Raw genomic sequence first — 19,464 nt, forward strand, 5'->3', positions numbered from 1 at the left:
TAGTTAATGTCTGAGACAGATATGTTCTACCATTATTAAGTTGGAAAAACTGAATTAAGTCTCTAGGATAAGAAAATGTTAAGCCATTGCTGTACCTACTACATAAATGATAAATTTAATATTCTGTTAATTTCATTACAAGAAATGATTAGAAATCTATTATGTGTGTGTGTGTGTGTCTGCTGTCAATCTCTATCTCTCAGCCAAACTATCAGCAGGAGTATAACTCTCACCCTCAGAAGTTTTCATGAACAAGTCAGAATTTCTTGAAACAAGGAATTTAAGGAATTTCCTGTTAAAATTATCTAAAAAGACTGTTTTAAACCTTAACGAATCATGGGGGTGTTTATTGCTTTGCTACAGAAATCAATTAAGAAGATTCTGTAAGGATTTAAACTGAATCCTTAGCCAGGCACTGCTGGAATGTGGGAGGATTATATTAGTCTAGCATCACTTGTGCATTCAGTGTGTGGGATCTTTTAATGCTCTCTCTTAACTCTGCATGTTTCCTGTCAGAAACAGGAAAAAGTCTGCCTGGGGGATGTACATGGGAAGAGTGTTAAATACACCGATTGCCGATTTGGGAATGTAGCAGAAGGGTAGGTCTGGGCAGAATGCTAAAAGAAGATAAGTCTGCCAGGAGTATCACCTTGAGAAATGACTCACTGGCTTAGTAAATTGCTTCTTGTAAATTGTGCCAAATAGGCATTGCTTATGTGTTATGAGATATACTTCCCTGCCTGGATGCCAGGAAAGGCCCCAGCTGGCTTGGCACCAAGCCATTTTAAAGAGGGTGTGGGAGGTCATTTGAATTCCATTTTGCTTGCAAGAGATAAGACCAAGTAAACCAGAGATTAAGGAGTTTAGGAAGATGGTGGAGAAGGCAATCATGAACCCTTGTGAGTGCAGCCAGTATAAAAATACACACAAAAAAAAAAAAGGAAAAAAAGAAAGAAAGCAAAATTTGTTGAGTTCCTTTGGCAATAACGAGTCATTAGGAAGAATTAACATGGCTCCATTTTTCTTCATTCAGACTCTACTTTCTGTATGTGGAATTTTTAAAGCAGGATACTAGTGCACAGGCACCGGGGTAATAATAATGTAATTTTAAGATAAAATATTTTTTCTTGCTTTGTTTGGGAAAGCAGTATTTATACTGATATTAATGAAAATAGCAATTAGGCTTTTACACAAACAGCCAAAAACTGGCTGTTACTTATCCTGGGGTAACTACCCATGGCATATTTCATTCAAAACGACTTTCAGATTATTCAGCAGATACATAATGTGTCCCTGTTGGTCATGTGGGAAATTCATGTGTTAGGAGTTATAAAGAATAAGACACAGTTCTCTCCTCTCTCCCCCACATACCAAATTTAGTTTTGGAAATAAGACAAATAATTTTAAAATGGCATTTGAGGAATATCACAAACTGGATAGAATAAAAGAAAGAAATCCATTTATTCTAAAGGACTATAGTCTATGTCATTAAGATGTTGTTGGTAATGGGCAGTTACCAAAGGGAGCGTAAGGAAGGAAGGGATTTGATCACAGTTATGAGTATGTTTTAAATATGTTTTTTATTGACTTCAGAGAGAGGAAGGGAAAGGGAGAGGGAGAGAGATATAGAAACATCTATAAGAGATTAAATCATGTATCCACTGCCTCCTGCGTGCCCCCTACTGGGAATCGAGCCCCCAACCCAGGCATGTGCCCTGATCAGGAATCAAACCATGACTTCCTAGTTCATGGGTCAATGCTCAACCACTGAGCCATACCAGCTGGGCTGTGTTATGAATATTAATCTATAGGATGTATTAGAAGAGGGGGCGATAGGAAGGAGAAAGACCAATTAAGAGACTACCATTCCTCTGATTTAAAAACTTGAAAGGTTTCCCAGTGCTTCCTGAATTATGCATGGTCTGGTATTAATGCCCTCACAATGTGGTCATAATATATTTTGGTGTTTTACCCCATTTCTCCCCTTCAAGAGACTCTAATTAAATTGGCCTACTCTCTGTTCCAAAACAAAATAAAAAAGTTATATGCTTACCAACTTCTTAGCTGATATTATGTATTTTTCCTTTGCCTACAATGGCCAACCTCTCTACCTATTAAATATTCATTCATTCATTTGTGGGTTGGAGCTATTTTAAGATTTGGGGATTGACTGGTGAGATACAAGCTGTTAACTTACATGGAATTAGTTGCACAAAGGAATAATTATAATTCAATGTAGTAAATAGAGTGAAAGAGAAAAATCTGTTATTGGAGGAACCTCTCAGGAAGGTGTACCTGGACCCTACTCCCTTAGGGAATTGGTAGAAAGGGAAGACTCCTGGAAGAGGCAATGTCTGTACTGCACCTTAGGATGAATAGTTTTACCTGTTAGGTAAAGAATAGAAAAGAAAATGGGGGAAATATTTTAAGCTGAGACAACAGACTAAGCAAAGGCACTACACAATAGGGGCTATATTAGGGAAATGCAAGCAATTTGATGTTCCTAGAACGTAAAGTCTGAAGCTGATACTTTTAGCAGAAGAGTTCTTTTTTTGTAGAAAAGCGTATGAGAAGCCCTGTACAGCAAACGTTTCAGAATTACGCCCTGGCTGAAGCAGAAGGCTGCTTTTACCCATCACATACATCCACTGTATCAGGATACAGTAGACTTGAGTATCACTTAAACATGCTTTAGAGAAAAAATTACAGAGCGTTTTCTTTTGCTAGTTAGCATAAACTAGGTTTCCTTTACTTGACTATTTAATCTGCATATACACAGATTAAAATTGAAGTTATTTTATGTATAATTCTAAACAAAATGAAAGGCAATTTGTAGAAGATATGAGGTATCCTATCTAATAATAGACTAACATGGTAATTAACCCTACCTCCGCTACGCTTCCCATTGGCTAATCAGGGTGATATGCAAATTAACTGCCAACCAAGATGGCGGCCGGCAGCCATGCAGCTGAAGCAAACATGAAGCTTGGTTGCCCTGGTGATGGAGGAAGCCAAGGTTCCCCGCCTGTGGGGGCCCAGCTCTGAGCTTCGGATGCAACAATGTTGCAATTATAGAAGCTAAACAAACCCCAAGTACCTGCTTTCAGCCAGCTGGGCTCAGAGCTGGAGCCGCAACAAAGTTTCAATTATAGAAGGTAAATAAATCCCAGAATAAAAAAAGAAAAGAAAAAAAGGAGAGACTGGGAGCTTCAGTTGCAGGTTTGGCCTGCCTGAAAACAGCCCTGAGCCCCTCATCCAGGCTGGCCAGACACCCCAGTGGAGACCCCCACCCTAAAGGGGGTGTGGGCAGCCTGAAAACAACCATCAGCCCCTCACCCAGGCTGGCCAGGCACCCAAGCGGGACCCCTACCCTGATCCGGGACACCATTCAGGGCAAACCAGCCGACCCCCACCCGTGCACCAGGCCTCTATCCTATATAGTAAAAGGGTAATATGCAAACTGACCCTAACAGTAGAAGGACTGGGAATGACTGGTCACTATGACACACACTGACCACCAGGGGGCAGACGCTCAGTGCAGGAGCTGCCCTCTGGTGGTCTGTGACCTCCCACATAGAGGAGCTCTGCTCAGCCACAAGCCAGGCTGATGGCTGCCAGTACAGCAGTGGTTGTGGGAGCCTCTCCTGCCTCCTCAGCAGTGCTAAGGATGTCTGACTGCAGCTTAGGTCTGCTCCCCGCTGGCAAGTGGACATCCCCCGAGGGCTACCGGGCTGTCAGAGGGATGTCTGATTGCCATCTTAGGCCCAGTCCCCTGGGGAGCAGGCCTCAGCCAGCAGGTGGTCATCCCCCGAGGGGTCCCAGACTGCGAGAGGGCACAGGCCGGGCTGAGGAATGACCCCCCCCCCCGACCCCGAGTGCACAAATTTTTGTGCACCAGGCCTCTAGTGTATATAATTAGTATTTTCTAAGTAGCTTAATTTATTTGTGCATGTTGCTCCTCCGTTGTCATGGATGGTTTGGAACTAACCATCAGGATGAGAATTCAGAAATTACGTTTGACTTTGTTATTAGCACAGCTTAAATACCTGAGAAGCCATTTACTCCTTACTGTGTTCCATTTGCCTCACCTGCAATGGAATGAATTAAAGCGCTTAATTTTATTTTTTTCCTGAGGAAAAATTGGACTCAGGGCACAGTACAAGGCCAAAGAGGTTAAAAAGAATTCCTCTCATGTTATAGAATCTGGAAGATACACAAATTTTAAAGACTAATTCAGTATAAACAATAAATGTGTACCAGTAAATATTCTGGCTTGTGTGGCTCACTTGGTTGGGTGGTGTCCTATGCATCAAAGGTTGCAAGTTCATTTCCTGGTCAGAGTAATGTCCAGGTTGTGGGCTCCATCCCTGGTAGCAGGCGTGCTGCAGGTAGCACATCATTGTTCTGTTTTCACACTGATGTTTTTCTCTCTCTTCCTGTCCTTTCCTCTCTCTCCAAAAATCAATAAAAAATATTTAAAAAATTAAACTAGTAAACTAAATTAGGGCAATTAGAATGGCCAACATAACTTTTCTAAAACTGACTTTCTAAAACTGATTCTTTGATTTGGTATCCCTTTATTTTTTTTAGAATGTGTACAAAGATTGGTGAACTCCAGCTTAGTTTGAAAATACTTGAAATATGAACCCTCTGATTTTCAAGTAGATCAATATCTTGTAAAAATATTTTACATAGGGATCAATCTATAATGTTGTAAAAGATTCATAAGAAGTGCAGGTTTAGAATAAAAGTCAACACTATTCTCCCATATATCCCAAGTGAGAGATAGTATACCCCAATTGTAAGTGATACTTTGAATGAAACTTTTTATTATATTCTAAGTTACAATAGTGGGAAATGAAGAGTCTACACAAAAACTTTGAGAAAATAATTGTGAGTGAAATTTAGGCCCAGATAAGTTTTATATATTTTATGTATCTTCTCCTTAGACATGGTAGAGGCAAAATATATGATAATAGAAGCCATTTCTTATTTTTTTCCAAATGTGGCCTTTATACATTTTCACAGGAAAGATCATAGGTCATTTCCTCCTATAATATAAAAAATAACTACTACATTTTTTCCTTATAGCTTGAATTTTCATTATTTCAGATAATTGGTGCTTTTAGAGCTTTGAGGAAAATGGTTTTTTATTTAGGTTCCTGTTTGTTCAAAGATACAAACTTTCTACTCTACTTGTATTTACCCCTATTCCTTTCTACTTTTAAGGCAGGTAGAGGTTACATTTTTGCCTCTTACTAGATGAGAGTTATTTAACCTCTCTGTACTACTCTTTTAATTATTTAAGTAGCGATAATATAATTTTCATCCTGAAAGGGCTGGATGACTTAGATTACCATTTGTAAAGTTTTATATTACAGAGTGCTTTGGAATAGTTCATCTCTTTATTGATGCTATTATTTGATTTCCCCTAATTTTTTTAGAATGTTACCATTGTTAATTCTGCTTCTTGATTTCTCAGTGTGCAAGTAATGTAGGCATAGTTATAGTAATGAGGAAATGGTGAATTTTTGGTCCTATAAAGATTGTGAAAATTTTCAGTCCATTTTGAAGACATTAGGACTTTGCTCTTCAGATTCTCAGTGGCACAGAGAGAGTTTCCCTTGCTATCGCCCGCTTGACCCCAGTCATAGGAGTTGGATTACTGAGGCAAAGTAGAAGACATATACATTCAAGCCTGTGTGTATCCCAGTTTCTCTGGATCAGTTGATGTGATATGTATATACTGAAATCATTTGTAAAAATAAATTATTCCTCATCTTTAAAAGGGGGGTAATAATGGCTCCCTCATAATGTCACTCATGTAAAATCCGTAGCCCTGCACATAGCAGGAACTCAGTGCTAGTCATTATTATTGAAATGGTTGAAATTTCAACACGAGAGCCATAAGAAATAAGAAACTATGATTAATTACTGATATATTTTGCCAAACTGAGATGTTACCAATACTATTCTTAATTTTGATAAAGGTTACTAGCAAAATCTCACTGAAAATGTATTTTATTAACTACTAGAGCAGGGATTCATTCTCACCCTTCCTAATGCTGCAACCCTTTAATACAGTTCTTCATGTTGTGGTGACTCCCAAGCATAAAATTATTTTCGTTGCTACTTCATAACTGTAATTTTGCTACTGTTATGAATCGTAATGTAAATATCTGATATGCAGGATGTATTTTCATTGTTACAAATTGAACATAATTAAAGCATAGTGATTAATCACAAAAACAGTCTGTAATTATATATGTGTTTTCCGATGGTCTTAGGCGACCCCTGTGAAAGGGTCGTTAGACCCCCCCAAAAGGGTTGCGACCCACAGGTTGAGAACCACTGTACTAGAGGCTAGGTGCACGAAATTCGGGCATGGGTAGGGTCCCTAGGCCTGGCCAGTGATCAGGGCCAAACGGGGCCTTCCAGCTGCTGGCTGGGGCCTTCCTTCACTCCGCACTGCTCCCTGGTGGTCAACACACATCATAGTGAGCTATCGAACTCCCTGTCTCCCGGTCAAACTCCTGAGGGGACACTTTGCATATTAGCCATGTGTGTGTGTGTGTGTGTGTGTGTATATATATATATATACTTAATTCTAAAATTAAAGAAAAGTTGGGTCATTTTAATACTTTTATGTAGCAAAACCTTCTTTTAAGAGAATGTTGTAGCTAAATCTTTCTGGTTGACTTTTATTTCCATTTACCTGATTGAGCATTGGGCAGAATTGGAACTTGTGAACCAGTGTCTTATGTAAAAGAATCTTTTATTTGTGTGGGTGTTTTGTTTTGTTTTCTGAACTCCCAAAACACATGCACACCTGGATAAGATTTGTACATACTTCAACTAAGCTAATTTACATACTCACCTTTCCCGATCTTTTGGTTTTCTTTTTAAAGAAAAGCTTCCTGCAAAGGGATTGGTAATACTTTACCATTGTGTATACTTTATTTCTACATTTCTTTTACTTTGCTCTGATGATTACAAACTCCTATTCTTTATTAACTGAAAACATTATTCAATCCGAAAGTTGTTATGGCGAACTCAGTATTAGGTTTCATCTCTTTTTCTTTTGGTTAACTAGATACCCACGGAGGGAGGACAGGAGCAGCAGGCCGATTCCACCAAAGGGAGATGCCTGAGAAGAACTGTCAGTGTCCCTTCCGAGGGTCAGTTTCCTGAGTACCCACCAGAGGGCACCACTAAACTGGGTAAGCGAATAAAAGAAATTGCTAGTTTTTATCTGGTAATTTATGGACTTGTTGAGTGTTACAATAAAACAAAACACCCTGTATTTCCCGTTAAGGAAGCGCATTGATATGTTAACCAAGAGTTAGAAGTCATTAGAAAGTTTTATTCTTTGTAACCAAGTGGCAGTGAAGTTATTTTACAGAGATGAAATTTATCTAAGCTTCATAAGTTTGCTGTTCAGCCCTAGACAAGTTGGATGGTGTATTGTTTCTGAGTTTATTGCTTGGCTTTAAATTTTGAAAGACCATTAGGTGATCTTGTTGAACTACTGAGATTCACTGGGGAGCCAGTATTGTATGGAAACTTTGTATTGAGTGTTGTGTGTCCTGTTCAAGCTACTGATTCTGTCTTATGTAATGTAATGTCAGATCAGGCTACTATAGCTGAGCTAATTTTACATATCTCATGTAAGTATATTTGGAACTATAGTTAAAGGGGTGACAAGAGAGAGAAATAAAAAAAACCCCTATGAGTTGTTATACCCTAAAGAAATTGTCAACATCAAAGCAGCTCTTTCCCTGTTTCCTAACAAATATATTGTTTCATATTTTGCATGCTTGCCAATGGATATATAGATATTTAGGTCAGGTAATTTTAAAAGAACATAATTAAGATTAAATAAAATAATGAAAGGATTTGAATAGTAGGAAGTGCTTTATATCATTGATGTTATTATTTGCTTAGTGAAACTAGATATTTAGTCACAGACATTTGCTAGGTAGGTAAGTCAGAACTATTTATTGTCTGTATGTTGGTGAGTATGTGTTTTTGAATATCGGTTTAGTTTTTCTTGTTTGTTTCTTCTTCATTTCTCTTCATAATTTAAATGGAACTCAATTCTTGGTCAGAATTTGAATATTTTCTTTTTCTTTTTATCCTATAACAATTGTTGCTTTTCTAGAAATTAGTTAGATTAGCAAACACTTTTATCCAAGAAATCATACTTAGAGAAATCAGATTTTCCTCTCATTTTATTTCCATTGTACTTCTTTAGCATGTGTTGAATCCAGTTTAGGTATTGGCATAAATTGTATTGTAAACCTGTCTGGGTGTAACCATATTGTAGCCTGTTTGTATTTTATGTATATGTTCTGTGTAACTTGGACTGGCTCAGAGTCACCGTCTTTCAGTTCCTTTGCTATCTAATATTATTCACAGTGTTATGTTGATGACTATCATTGTCACTCTAGAAACTTTTGACAAGCTTTAACCCACAAAGAATATATATTCATAGTCTGAAGAACTGTTAACATTTTAAAGAAGAGAAAACTATATCGTAAATTGTTAAATATCTCCAATATTCCATGTACTAGTCCCAAAGACAAACTAAAATGAGGTGGCCAAGGTGCTTAGTCCAGAGCCAATCTTCCACTTTCTGTCCTGGACAAGTCTTGATTCATGGCAGACCATGATCATTTTTGGAGTGGATGTCCGAAATTAGCACTGAAAGCTATTGCTCATAAATATTAGAAGGGGAAAGACTACTTTTAGAGCCATTTTTTTTCTTACATGCCAATCTAATGTTGAATTAGATCATTATTCTATTGTTCTATTTTTATCTCCTAGTGATTTGTCTTTAAGCAAAATTTCATGCTGTCAAATATTGAATTGAATAATTGCTGTATATGTAACATTCTATGCCAGTCCCTAAGTGAAAAGAGGTGTAATTTCTGTCATTAGAAGATTCTTACATAATTAGGAAGATAGATTATTGATGACTTTTCACAGCACATGTTATTGTGTTATATTGTGTGGCTTTCATTGATTTTTAATTTTTAAAAAATCCATTTGTTTATGCAGCAAATAGTTATTGAATGACAACTATGTGCCACATGCTGTTCTAGGCACTTTAAGACACAAGAGTGAAAAAAAAATATACAAAGCTCTCTCCCCTTGTGAAGCTTACATTCTATTGAGGAATGATAGACAATAAGCAAGAGTAATAAGTGAAATATATACTGTGGTAGATGGAGATAAGTACAAAGAAAAAAAATAGGAAATAGGAAGCATCAAGGAAGAATAATTTTAGCTAAGCTGACCAAAGAATGCCTCCCTGTTAAGTGACATTTGAGTCAAGACCTGATAAAAGTATGGAAGCCAGGCATGTGGATACCTAGGGGTGAGGATTTGCACCCAGGGGAATAGCAAGTATAAAGGAGAAATATGCTTGGAATGTTCCAGGAGCAGCATAGATGCCAGGGAGGCTGGAGTGGAATGAACAAGGGGAGAGTAGTAGGAGATGACATCATTGAGCCTATCACAAAGGCCTTGTAGAGCATCATGAGGGCTTTGATTCTGTGAGATAGGGAGCCACTGGCTTCTATATTGAGAATAGGGATGCAAGAATGGGAGTTCAGAGACCAATTGGAATGCTGTTGCAATGATCTGGGCCACAATGGTAATAGAGGAAAGGCTGAGAAGTGACTAGATTATGAATACATTCGAAGGTAGAGCCAACAGAATTTGCTTGTTGGATTGGATGTAGGAAGTGAGAAATGAAAAATGAAGAATTTTGGCTAGAGCAGCAAGAATGAAATTGTCGTGTGATTTTTAAAAAATTGTTTTCAATTGAATTTTAGAGAGAGAAGAAGGGAGAGGGAGAGAGAGAGAGAGAAACATCAGTGTCAGAGCAAAACATCTATCGACTGCCTCCTGCATGCCCCCTACCAGGGATTGAGCTCACAACGTTGTAAATATGTTTTCCTACATTTATTGACCTAAGTGATAAAAATTTGAGGAAACTTTGAAGAAAATAAATGTTAAAGCACAATATTTTCTCCAAGGCATTTCTAAAATTATAAAGGATAACTTTTATAGGCCAAATTTTTAAAAGATATTCATTATTCAGACCTTAGTTTTTAATTCTGACATTCTTGGTTAAAGTAATCTCAGTTAACTTTATGTATAAACTAATGATGACTCTCTTTATTCCCAAGATATTTATTTATTAGGAGTACCTAGAGAATTTATGACATTTTTTCAAGATGCTAAAATCTATGAAAATACATGGTAGTAATAGTATTGAAGGAAGGAGAAATGAGTAATGAAGATTTCATATTTCAAGAATTTTTCAAATAATAAAATTAAAAATGCTGATAAATAATGCCTGTGTTTGGTAGCACTCAATATTTAGATTGACTATTAAGTTATATATATGTGTGTGTGTGTGTGTATGTGTGTGTGTATATGGGTGTATGTATATATACACACACATATATACACACACACACACACACATTATTCAGTAGAAGAAACTTGTGAACTTTAAGGTAATATACATACAAATGAGCAAAAAATTTATGAAAAAAGTCAGCAGTCTGGTATTTCTAGCTCTGAAAATTAGAACTCAGTGAATAATAGCAGCGCTTGGTTTTCTTTGAAATGCCCTAAAACTATTGTCTTGTTTCTTCCAATAAAATAAACTACTTCACAATTTTCTAAGCAAGCTCATGTTAAGAGAGCTATATAATATCCTTCCTTTGTACTTGTATTCCATCATTCCCAGATTTCAGTGATATAGTAGAGGTCCAGTGCACGTGCACTGGTGGGGTTCCTCAGCCTGGCCTGCACCCTCTCGTAATCTGGGACCCCTCGGGGGATCAGGCTGAAACCAGCAGTCCGACATCCCCCGAGGGATGTAGTAGTGTGGGAAGCAGCAGGCAGCCGGGTAGGAACCCGAGGTGGGTCAGGCACCGTGCTGCTGTTGCTGCTTGGTACGCCACAGCTGTGCTCGCCAGCTGTGAGCCCCGCATCTGGCGCCCGTTGGTCAACTGAGCAGCGCTCCTGCTATGGGAGTGCACTGACCACCAGGGGACAGCTCCTGTGTTGAGCTTCTGCCCTCTGGTGGTCAGTGCGCGTCATAGCGACGGGTCCAACATTCGGTTGACCGGTCCAACGTTCTTTCGACCAGTCGCTTAGGGTTTTGTAAAAATAGATAAGTTATTTGAGGAAAGGTCAAATGAGCTCAAGAATTATTAAAATCATTATGGATAATTAAGGTAGAAGCCCTGGATAATTTCACTGAGGCTTTTGGATGGGTGCTTTTGAGTTTTCTTAAAAACCATAAGTCAGTATATATTTATTTTTTGAAATCTGTAAGATTTATAAGATACATGTGGTAATTCTGCTGATATTAGCCTAGCACAGTGATCAGCAAACTGCGGCTCGCAAGCCACATGCAGCTCTTTGGCCCCTTGAGTGTGGCTCTTCCACAAAATACCAACTTCTGCGCATGGGCCACGAAGTTTCAATCGCATTGTATGTGCGCGCCTGCACGTGGTATTTTGTGGAAGAGCCACACTCAAGGGGCCAAAGAGCCCCATGTGGCTCGCGAGCCACAGTTTGCCGGCCACTGGTCTAGCAGAATGAGCTTGAGTCTAGGTTAAAATAGCCATGCACAGTCAATTTGCAATAATGTGACACGTGTGCCTAAATCACTGTACTGTGCAGAATTGCACAATAAAAATCACAGGACTTATGGGGGAAAAGGAATTAGGAGCACTATACTCAAAAACATGTAAAGACAGGAACTTAGTAAAAATAATAATACATTTTTACATGTGCTAAATGGTTGAGGAATACATAAATACTACAATAACGATAGCACCTTTACCTTGGAAAGTTATCTAGAAATTTACTTGTGGTAGTGGGCATCAGAGTAGTTTTTAAATTTATTGTGAAGTGATGGAGGGAGGATTTTTTGGAAATTGAATAGAACATTGTCATAGGAGATGTGTATGGGTGTGGCTCATAGCACAGGTAGTGAAGTGAGGTCACTGGTACATGTTTGAGCTGTGTATGTGAGCCTTTCGTGTATTCGTATGTGACTTGGTTCAGCTGGGTGCATTTTTCTTTGTTTACCTGGTGCTTCTCACAGATGAAATCATGATAAAAAAATTTATGTAATTGCAAGTGTTCCCTAATATGTCAGTTGTGGTGGAACATTCACATTTACAAAGCAAGGATTAAAACAGAACTAACCCAACTACCAACCTGATTTAATCAGGTTTGTCCATTTGAAAGAAGCAGCTTGCATTTAATTCCAAAATTACTTTTCAACACACGCTTGTATTTCTTTTGGAAATTAGTTATTTGGAACACAAAGCTAGTATGAATAAAATAAAAACTAGTACTTATGTTCTCAAGCTAGCTGCTAAAGCCAATTTTTATTTTGCTCTTATGAACTAAATTTAGATTAGCAGTGAGAACATTTCTTTCTGTGAAGAAAGTTCTCAGTTCTAAGTCAAGGTGCCATACCACAGTTCCTTCTAACTTGTGAGTGGGAGTTTGATTCCTGATTTGCTTTGTTGTCTTCCTCCCCATACTCATCCTGACGCAATAGAGTTTGTCCACTTCTGTGAAAGCTGGTTCAAGGCAGTGCTGCCCCTCTGGTTGTGCAAATTATGCATTGCTCAACAACTAGGGGTGCCTGTCATTTGTCTTCATTGATTTGTAGTTATTTAATAAAATTTCCAACAGATGGCAGCAAAGAGTCTTAAATAATGGATTCCTTTCTGATTCATGTAAGTCATTTGTAAGGGTTACTGTTTGAGTTTCAGTGAAGCCAGAAGACCTGGGGAAAGAGAAACCATGAAGGAAGTCAATGTTTCTGTGGGTCAGCTATATGCTAGGTTTATAAAGCTGTGTCATATGCCTTAATATTTGTTAGTCTGTTTAAAAAAAAATTTTTTTTTTTATTGATTTCAGAGAGGAAGAGAGAAAGGGGAGAGAGAGAAAAACATCAATGATGAGAGAGAATCATTGATTGGCTGCCTCCTGCACGCCCCACACTGGGGATCGAGCCCACAACCCAGGCATGTACCCTTGACTGGAATCAAACCTGGGACCCTTCAGTCTGCAGGCTGACGCTCTATCCACTGAGCCAAACTGACTAGGGCTAACTTTTTTAAAATAAAAAGATAAAGTATGTTTTATCCTTCAACCACGACTATATTTTTCTACAGTCAAGGCCTGGAGAGAATTTCCAAATTTGGCATCACATCATGAGAGACCCACAAACATGCATGTGGACAGCCAGCCTATACAGTCAAGTTCTGTGGGGATCGGTGCCCAGGAGCACCAAAGTCAAGCCCTCTAAAATGTGATGCCTGACCAAGGTCAGAGGGAAGGCCGGAGGGGTGGGGGGGTGGATTTAGGAGATCAACCAAAGGACTTGTATGCATACATATAAGCATAACCCATGGACACAGACAATAGGGGTGTGAGGGCATGTGCTGGGGGGGTGGGAACGGCCGTGAGAGGTCAATGGGAGAAAAAAGGAGACATACGTAATACTTTAAACAATAAAGAATTTAAAAAATAAAATGTGATGCCCAGGCAAGGAGCCCCTCTTGACCAGCCCTAAGGCAATATTGATCTTTGTAAACTACTATGGTGGTGGGAGAATTGGGTGGGAAGGGGAAATGAATGGCATAAACAATCAGGAGTATTTTTTTAGATTTATCCTGGACTTCTGGGGATAAAATTGGATAAGCATCTAATTGTATTTTTTCCAGAAACTGCACTATAATTATGATAAAAGAATTTTTTTAAAAGATATGGTCCATCAAGGACAAGGAGAATGAAAAAGAAGAAAACAACCACATAATAATAGATTGAAAGCTGAAAAACAAATGGAGTGTGGTAAATGACCTAGCTGACTTGAGAAAGCCAAATCTTAATCTGGCTCTGAAGAAAGCCAAGAACCAACCTGGATTGTACCACAAAGTTTTCAAATAGCTCAGGAATCGATGGTATCAGGAATACATGATGATAGATCCCTTAGTATTCTCCTTTTCCCACCCTCACCTCAACCCTAATACAAGACTGCAGGTTAATTCTCTGAAGAAGAAAACCCCAAAGGTCTCAGATTGGGGCATACCAGGCAAAATTGAAAGCACAGGGCCCTTTTCCAATTCAAGGGAATGGAATGAACATCTGCACACTCACTGAATGAGACTCCTCCACCTGGCTTCTCTCACCTGTACCCTCCATGCAGAAGATCAGAATACCATTTGGTGTATTACACTAGTCCAAGAGGAAAGACCTAAAGATACTGACATTCCCAAGACTAGCAGATATCTGAAGAAAAACCAAAACAAACTAAAGAAACTTGGGAGGATCAGCGACAGGCAGGGAATAGAAAATTTTAAAAAGTCTCACTACTTTCCTCAAAGAGTTTAAAATATTACATGTGTGAGATAAGGACTGAATGTTATACAAGACCAAAGAACTGCTCTGTGTTTAAAAAAGAAAAGTAACAGAAATAAAACTTAGTGTGGGTTTGAAGATGAAAATGAGGAAATATTCTAGAAAGTAGAGGGAAAAGTGATAAAATAATTTAGAGTATCAGTTTAAAAAGTCCAATATCAAAACCAAGTCCAGAAAAAGAAAAACAAGGGAAGGAAATCATTAGCAATATAATTCAATAAAATTTCCCCCAGTGGATCCTAGTTTCCAGATTGAAAGGGCTATTGAGTGCCTATGACAAAGCATTTTCAGGAAATTTCAATTTGTCTGTAGTGACAAAGACAGTATTACAAACTTCCAAAGAAAGGAAGAACATTACAAGCTAAGGATCAGAAATCAGAATGGCTTCAGACTTCCCATCAGCAACTCCGAAGCTAGGAAACAATGAGGCATGTCCTCCAACTTCTGAAGGGAAATTAGTTCCTATTTAGAATTCTATATCTAGCTATAAGCCATTAACCACACATGAGAGTATTTTCAGATTTTTAAAATTACCTCTTGCACATCATTTCTCCTGAAGCTAGTGGAATATATTTTACACCAAGAAGGAATAGGACATAGGATATAGGATAGGAGAACTAGCACAGGGCAGACAGAGGGAACCCTCAGGAGAATGCCATAGAAAGAGCCAAGTTAAATAGCTCTGTACCAGCTGCAGAATGCAGACAACAGTTCAGAGTGGAGCAGTCAGAAAGCTGTAGTGAAGACTTCTCCAAGAAGACACAACTGATATAACTGAGTGTGTTTAAACAACAGGAAATGAATTGGTATAGAATCCTATCTAATAATAGACAAACATGGTAATTGACCGTACCTTCACTACACCTCCCATTGGCTAATGGTGCGATATGCAAATTAACCTCCAACAAAGATGGCGGCTAATTTGCATACTGCAGGCAGGGCGGGACAGCACGAGCCGCCATCCAAGCACCCGTGTGCGACCCCAGAAGCCACCTGCCTGCCGCCCGTGATCGGATCTGATCCCGGCGCAGGCCGGCCACAGAAGCCCCAGAAACCGCCTGATATGGCAGTAACTCTATCAGTAAGCACTCTGAAAGTCAGTGGCATAAATGCACCAATTAAAAGACAGATTATGAGGGTGAATCAAAAACAAAACCCAGTTTAAATATAAAGACACATCCTATCTAGTAATAGCCAAACATAGTAATTGACTGTACCTTCGCTACGCCTCCCATTGGCTAATCAGCGAGATATGCAAATTAACCACCAACCAAGATGGCGGCTAATTCCCATACTGCAGGCAGGGCGGGACAGCGTGAGCCGCCAGTGCGAGCTGCCATCCAGGCCCCCGTGGGCGATGCCAGAAGCTGCTTGCCTGCCCCAGGAGCTGCCTGCCTGCTGCCCGGGATCCGATCCGGGCCCGGGCTGTAGGCACGCTGGCCCCGCAAGCCCCAGGAGCCGCCTTCCTGCCACCTGGGGCTGCTGGTGAGCCCTGGAAGCCCAAGAAGCCACCAGATATGGCAGTAACTCTATCAGTAAGCACTCTGAAAGTCAGTGGCGTAAATGCACCAATTAAAAGACAGATTATGAGGGTGAATCAAAAACAAAACCCACTTTAAATATAAAGACACATGTAGATTAAAAGTAAATGAATTAAGCTGCAGCCTGTTTTGCTCAGTGGATAGAGCATTAGCCCATGGACTGAAGGGTCCCAGGTTAGATTCCAGTCAAGGGCATGTACCTCAGTTGCTGGCTTGATCTCCAGTCCTTATCAGAGCATGTGCAGGAGGCAACCAATCAATGTGTCTCTCCCTTTCCCTTCACTCTCTCTAAAATTTAATGGAAAAATATCCTTGGGTGAAGATTAACAAAAACAAAGTAAATGGATTAAGTAACATTAAAGAGATTATAAGAAACATGTATTCCAAATTTTGTTAGTTGTATAATGGTTATGTTTAAATTATTAACACCTAAGAAATTGGGTGAAGGGTACATATTATATACTGTAGTATTTTATAGTTTTTTTTACATGTATGAGATTATTTCAAATTAAAATATTAAAAAATTAAAAATTAGTAAAATATTAATTGAAATGTATCTGCATTACATGAAAAATCTCCTAATTGCTTCTAGCATAATTTATTAAATTGTGCTAAAATTTACAAGGGTTCAATTAAAAATTATCTTAATTCTAAATGATATAATAGAAAATATATAATAGTGCAGTTATAAGGACTTATCTGAAAATAAATATTTAAAAAAGTGAATTTAAAGAAGGTATTAGCCAAAGAAAATATATGCACAACCCATGGACACAGACAACAGTATGGTGATGGCCAGAGAAAAGTGGGGGGCAAGAGCTGGGTAGAGGGGGCAAAACGGGGGAAATAGGGGCATCCTATATAATAATAATAAAAGGCTAATATGCAAATTGACTGAACAGCAGAATGACTGATTGCTGTGATGCGCACTGGCCACCAGGGGGCAGACGCTCAATGCAGTAGCTGCCCCCTGATGGTCAGTGCACTTCCATATGGGGAGTGCCACTCAGCCAGAAGCTGGCTCATGGCTGGCCAGCGCAGAGGTGGTGGCAGGAGCCTCTTTCACCTCCGTGGCAGCACTAAGAATGTCCAACTAACGGTTTAGACCCAATCCCTTGGAGGCCTAAGCCTTTAGTCGAACATCCCTCGAGGGCTTCCTAGCTGCCAGAAGGATGTCTGACTGCAATCTTAGCCCTGATCCCCTGGGGAGTGGGCCTAAGTCAACAGGTGGACATCCCCCAAGGGGTCCTGGACTGTAAATGGACGCAGGCCAGGCTGAGGGACACCCTCCTCCCCCTGAGTGCACAAATTTTTGTGCACCGGGCCTAACAATAAGTACATAGAAACCCGAGCAAATGAACAACCAGACAATAGCTATAGGAGAAACAAAAAGGTAGCTCAGGACATGAAAAAATGCTTAAATAGCACCTTCTGCCTATCAAGCACTCTATGTATATGAATTTACTAATCCTTGTAAGCCCATCTGTTGTACAGATAAGGAAACTGAGGCATGGAGAGATTAAGAACTTGCCTATAACTAAACAGGATTTGCATCTAGGCAGTCTGCCTTCAGGATCATGCTCTTGACCACTGTACTATATTACACATAGGATTTGCTATGTGGAGGACTCTGAATAACATCTACACTAATAAAAGAGAAAAATGGTAATTGGCGTACGGCGCTACCCTTTTCATTGTCTAATCAGGGCTATATGCAAGTTAACTGCCAACAAAGATGGCGGCTAATTTGCATATGTAGGTACAATGCAGGGAAGCGAAAGGGAAAGCAGGAAGAAGCCCCCTGCCACTGACAGTGATCGGAAACCCAGGGGGGAGCTAAGAGGTGGGGGGCAGGGCAAAGGCGGCCCCAGGGCCGCCTTTGCCCTGCCCCCCAGCCATGATTGGAGAATCAGGCGCCTTTGCCGCCCTGGCCAATGATAGCAGGAATTAGGGGTGGAGCCAGCGATGGGAGCTGGGCACGGTCGAAGCTTGCAGTCCCGGGAGCTACGGGTCCCTTGCCTGGGCCTAAAGCGGAGCCCACGATCACGGGGCCGCTGCAGCTGCGGGTCCCCGCTGCCCGAGCCGGACGCCTCAGCCAGAGGCGTCCTGCAGGGGCAGGGGCGGAGCCCGCGCGATCGCGGCGCCCCCCGCTGCCACTGCGGGTCCCCGCTGCCCGGGCCGGACACCTAGGCCAGAGGCGTTAGGCCTGGGCAGGGGCGGAGCCTGCTACTGCGGGGAGCTGGGGGTCCCCTGCCCAGGCCTAATGCCTTGGCCAGAGGCGTTAGGCCTGGGCAGAGGCAGAGCGGGAGATCACGGGGAGCTGGGAGTCCCCTGGCCAGGCCTAATGCCTTGGCCAGAGGCGTTAGGCCTGGGCAGGGGCAGAGCCTGCAACCGCGGGGAGCTGGGAGTCCCCTGGCCAGGCCTAATGCCTTGGCCAGAGGCGTTAGGCCTGGGCAGGGGCAGAGCCTGCAACCGCGGGGAGCTGGGGATCCCCTGCCCAGGCCTGACACCTCTGCCGGAGGCCTCAGGCCTGGTCAAGGGGCCGATCCGGTGATTGGTGATTGGAGGGTGATGAGGGTCAACCCTCTGGCCGAGGCATCAGGCCTGGGTGGGGGGCGGAGCCAGGGATTGGAGGGATATGATGGTGCCCTTGCCCAGGCCTGAAGCCTGGGTCAGAGGCGTCAGGCTTGGGCTGGGGGTGGAGCAAGCGATCAGAGGGAGATGGGGGTCCCCTGCCCAGGCATGATTCCTGGGCCAGAGACCTCAGGCCTGGGCGGGGGTCAGAGCCAGTGATCAGGGGGAGATTGGAGTCCCCTGTCCAAGCCTGACACCTCTGGCGGAGGCGTCAGGCCTGGGCAACGGGCCGATCAGGCGATCGGAGGGTGATGGGGGTCTACGCCTCTGGCTGAGGCATCAGGCCTGGGCAAGGGGCAGAGCCAGCAATCGGAGGGGTCTGGGGGTCCCCTGCCCAGGCCTGACGCCTGGGCCAGAGGCATCAGGCCTGGGCTGGGGGCAGAACCAGTAATGGGGGGAAATGAGGTTCCCCTGCCCAGGCCTGACACCTCTGTCAGAGGCGTCAGGCCTGGGCAAGGGGCCGATCCTGCAATTGGAGGGTGATGGGGGTCAACGCCTGAAGGCTCCCAATATGTGAGAGGGGGCAGGCTGGGCTGAGGGACACTCCCCCGAGACACACACCCAGTGCACGAATTTTGTGCACCGGGCCCCTAGTCCTATATAAGAAAAGGCTAATATGCAAATTGACTGAACAGTGGGACAACCAGTTGCTATGATGTGCAATGACCACCAGGGGGCAGATGCTCGATGCAGGAGCTGCCCCCTGGTGGTCAGTGTGCTTCCACAGGGGGAGCGCTGCTCAGCCAGAAGCTGGGCTCACGGCTGGTGAGCCCAGTGGTGGTGGCGCGAGCGTTGCCCGCCTCCTCAACAGCGCTAAGGA

General features: G+C 41.6%; 1 protein-coding gene across 3 annotated transcripts in view; it reads left to right on the forward strand.

Moving 5' to 3' along the window:
- Nucleotides 1-19,464, forward strand: part of RASAL2 (RAS protein activator like 2) — a 248,978-nt gene that overhangs the window by 124,040 nt on the left and 105,474 nt on the right. For all 3 annotated transcript variants that reach the window (XM_081112119.1, XM_081112120.1, XM_081112118.1), the window contains exon 3: nucleotides 7,094-7,220. In XM_081112119.1, the coding sequence (XP_080968245.1) occupies nucleotides 7,094-7,220 (127 nt within the window). The remainder of the gene's footprint in view (nucleotides 1-7,093; nucleotides 7,221-19,464) is intronic.

Source organism: Myotis nattereri, assembly GCF_964212035.1.
Source record: "Myotis nattereri genome assembly, chromosome: 18".
Lineage (NCBI taxonomy): Eukaryota > Metazoa > Chordata > Mammalia > Chiroptera > Vespertilionidae > Myotis > Myotis nattereri.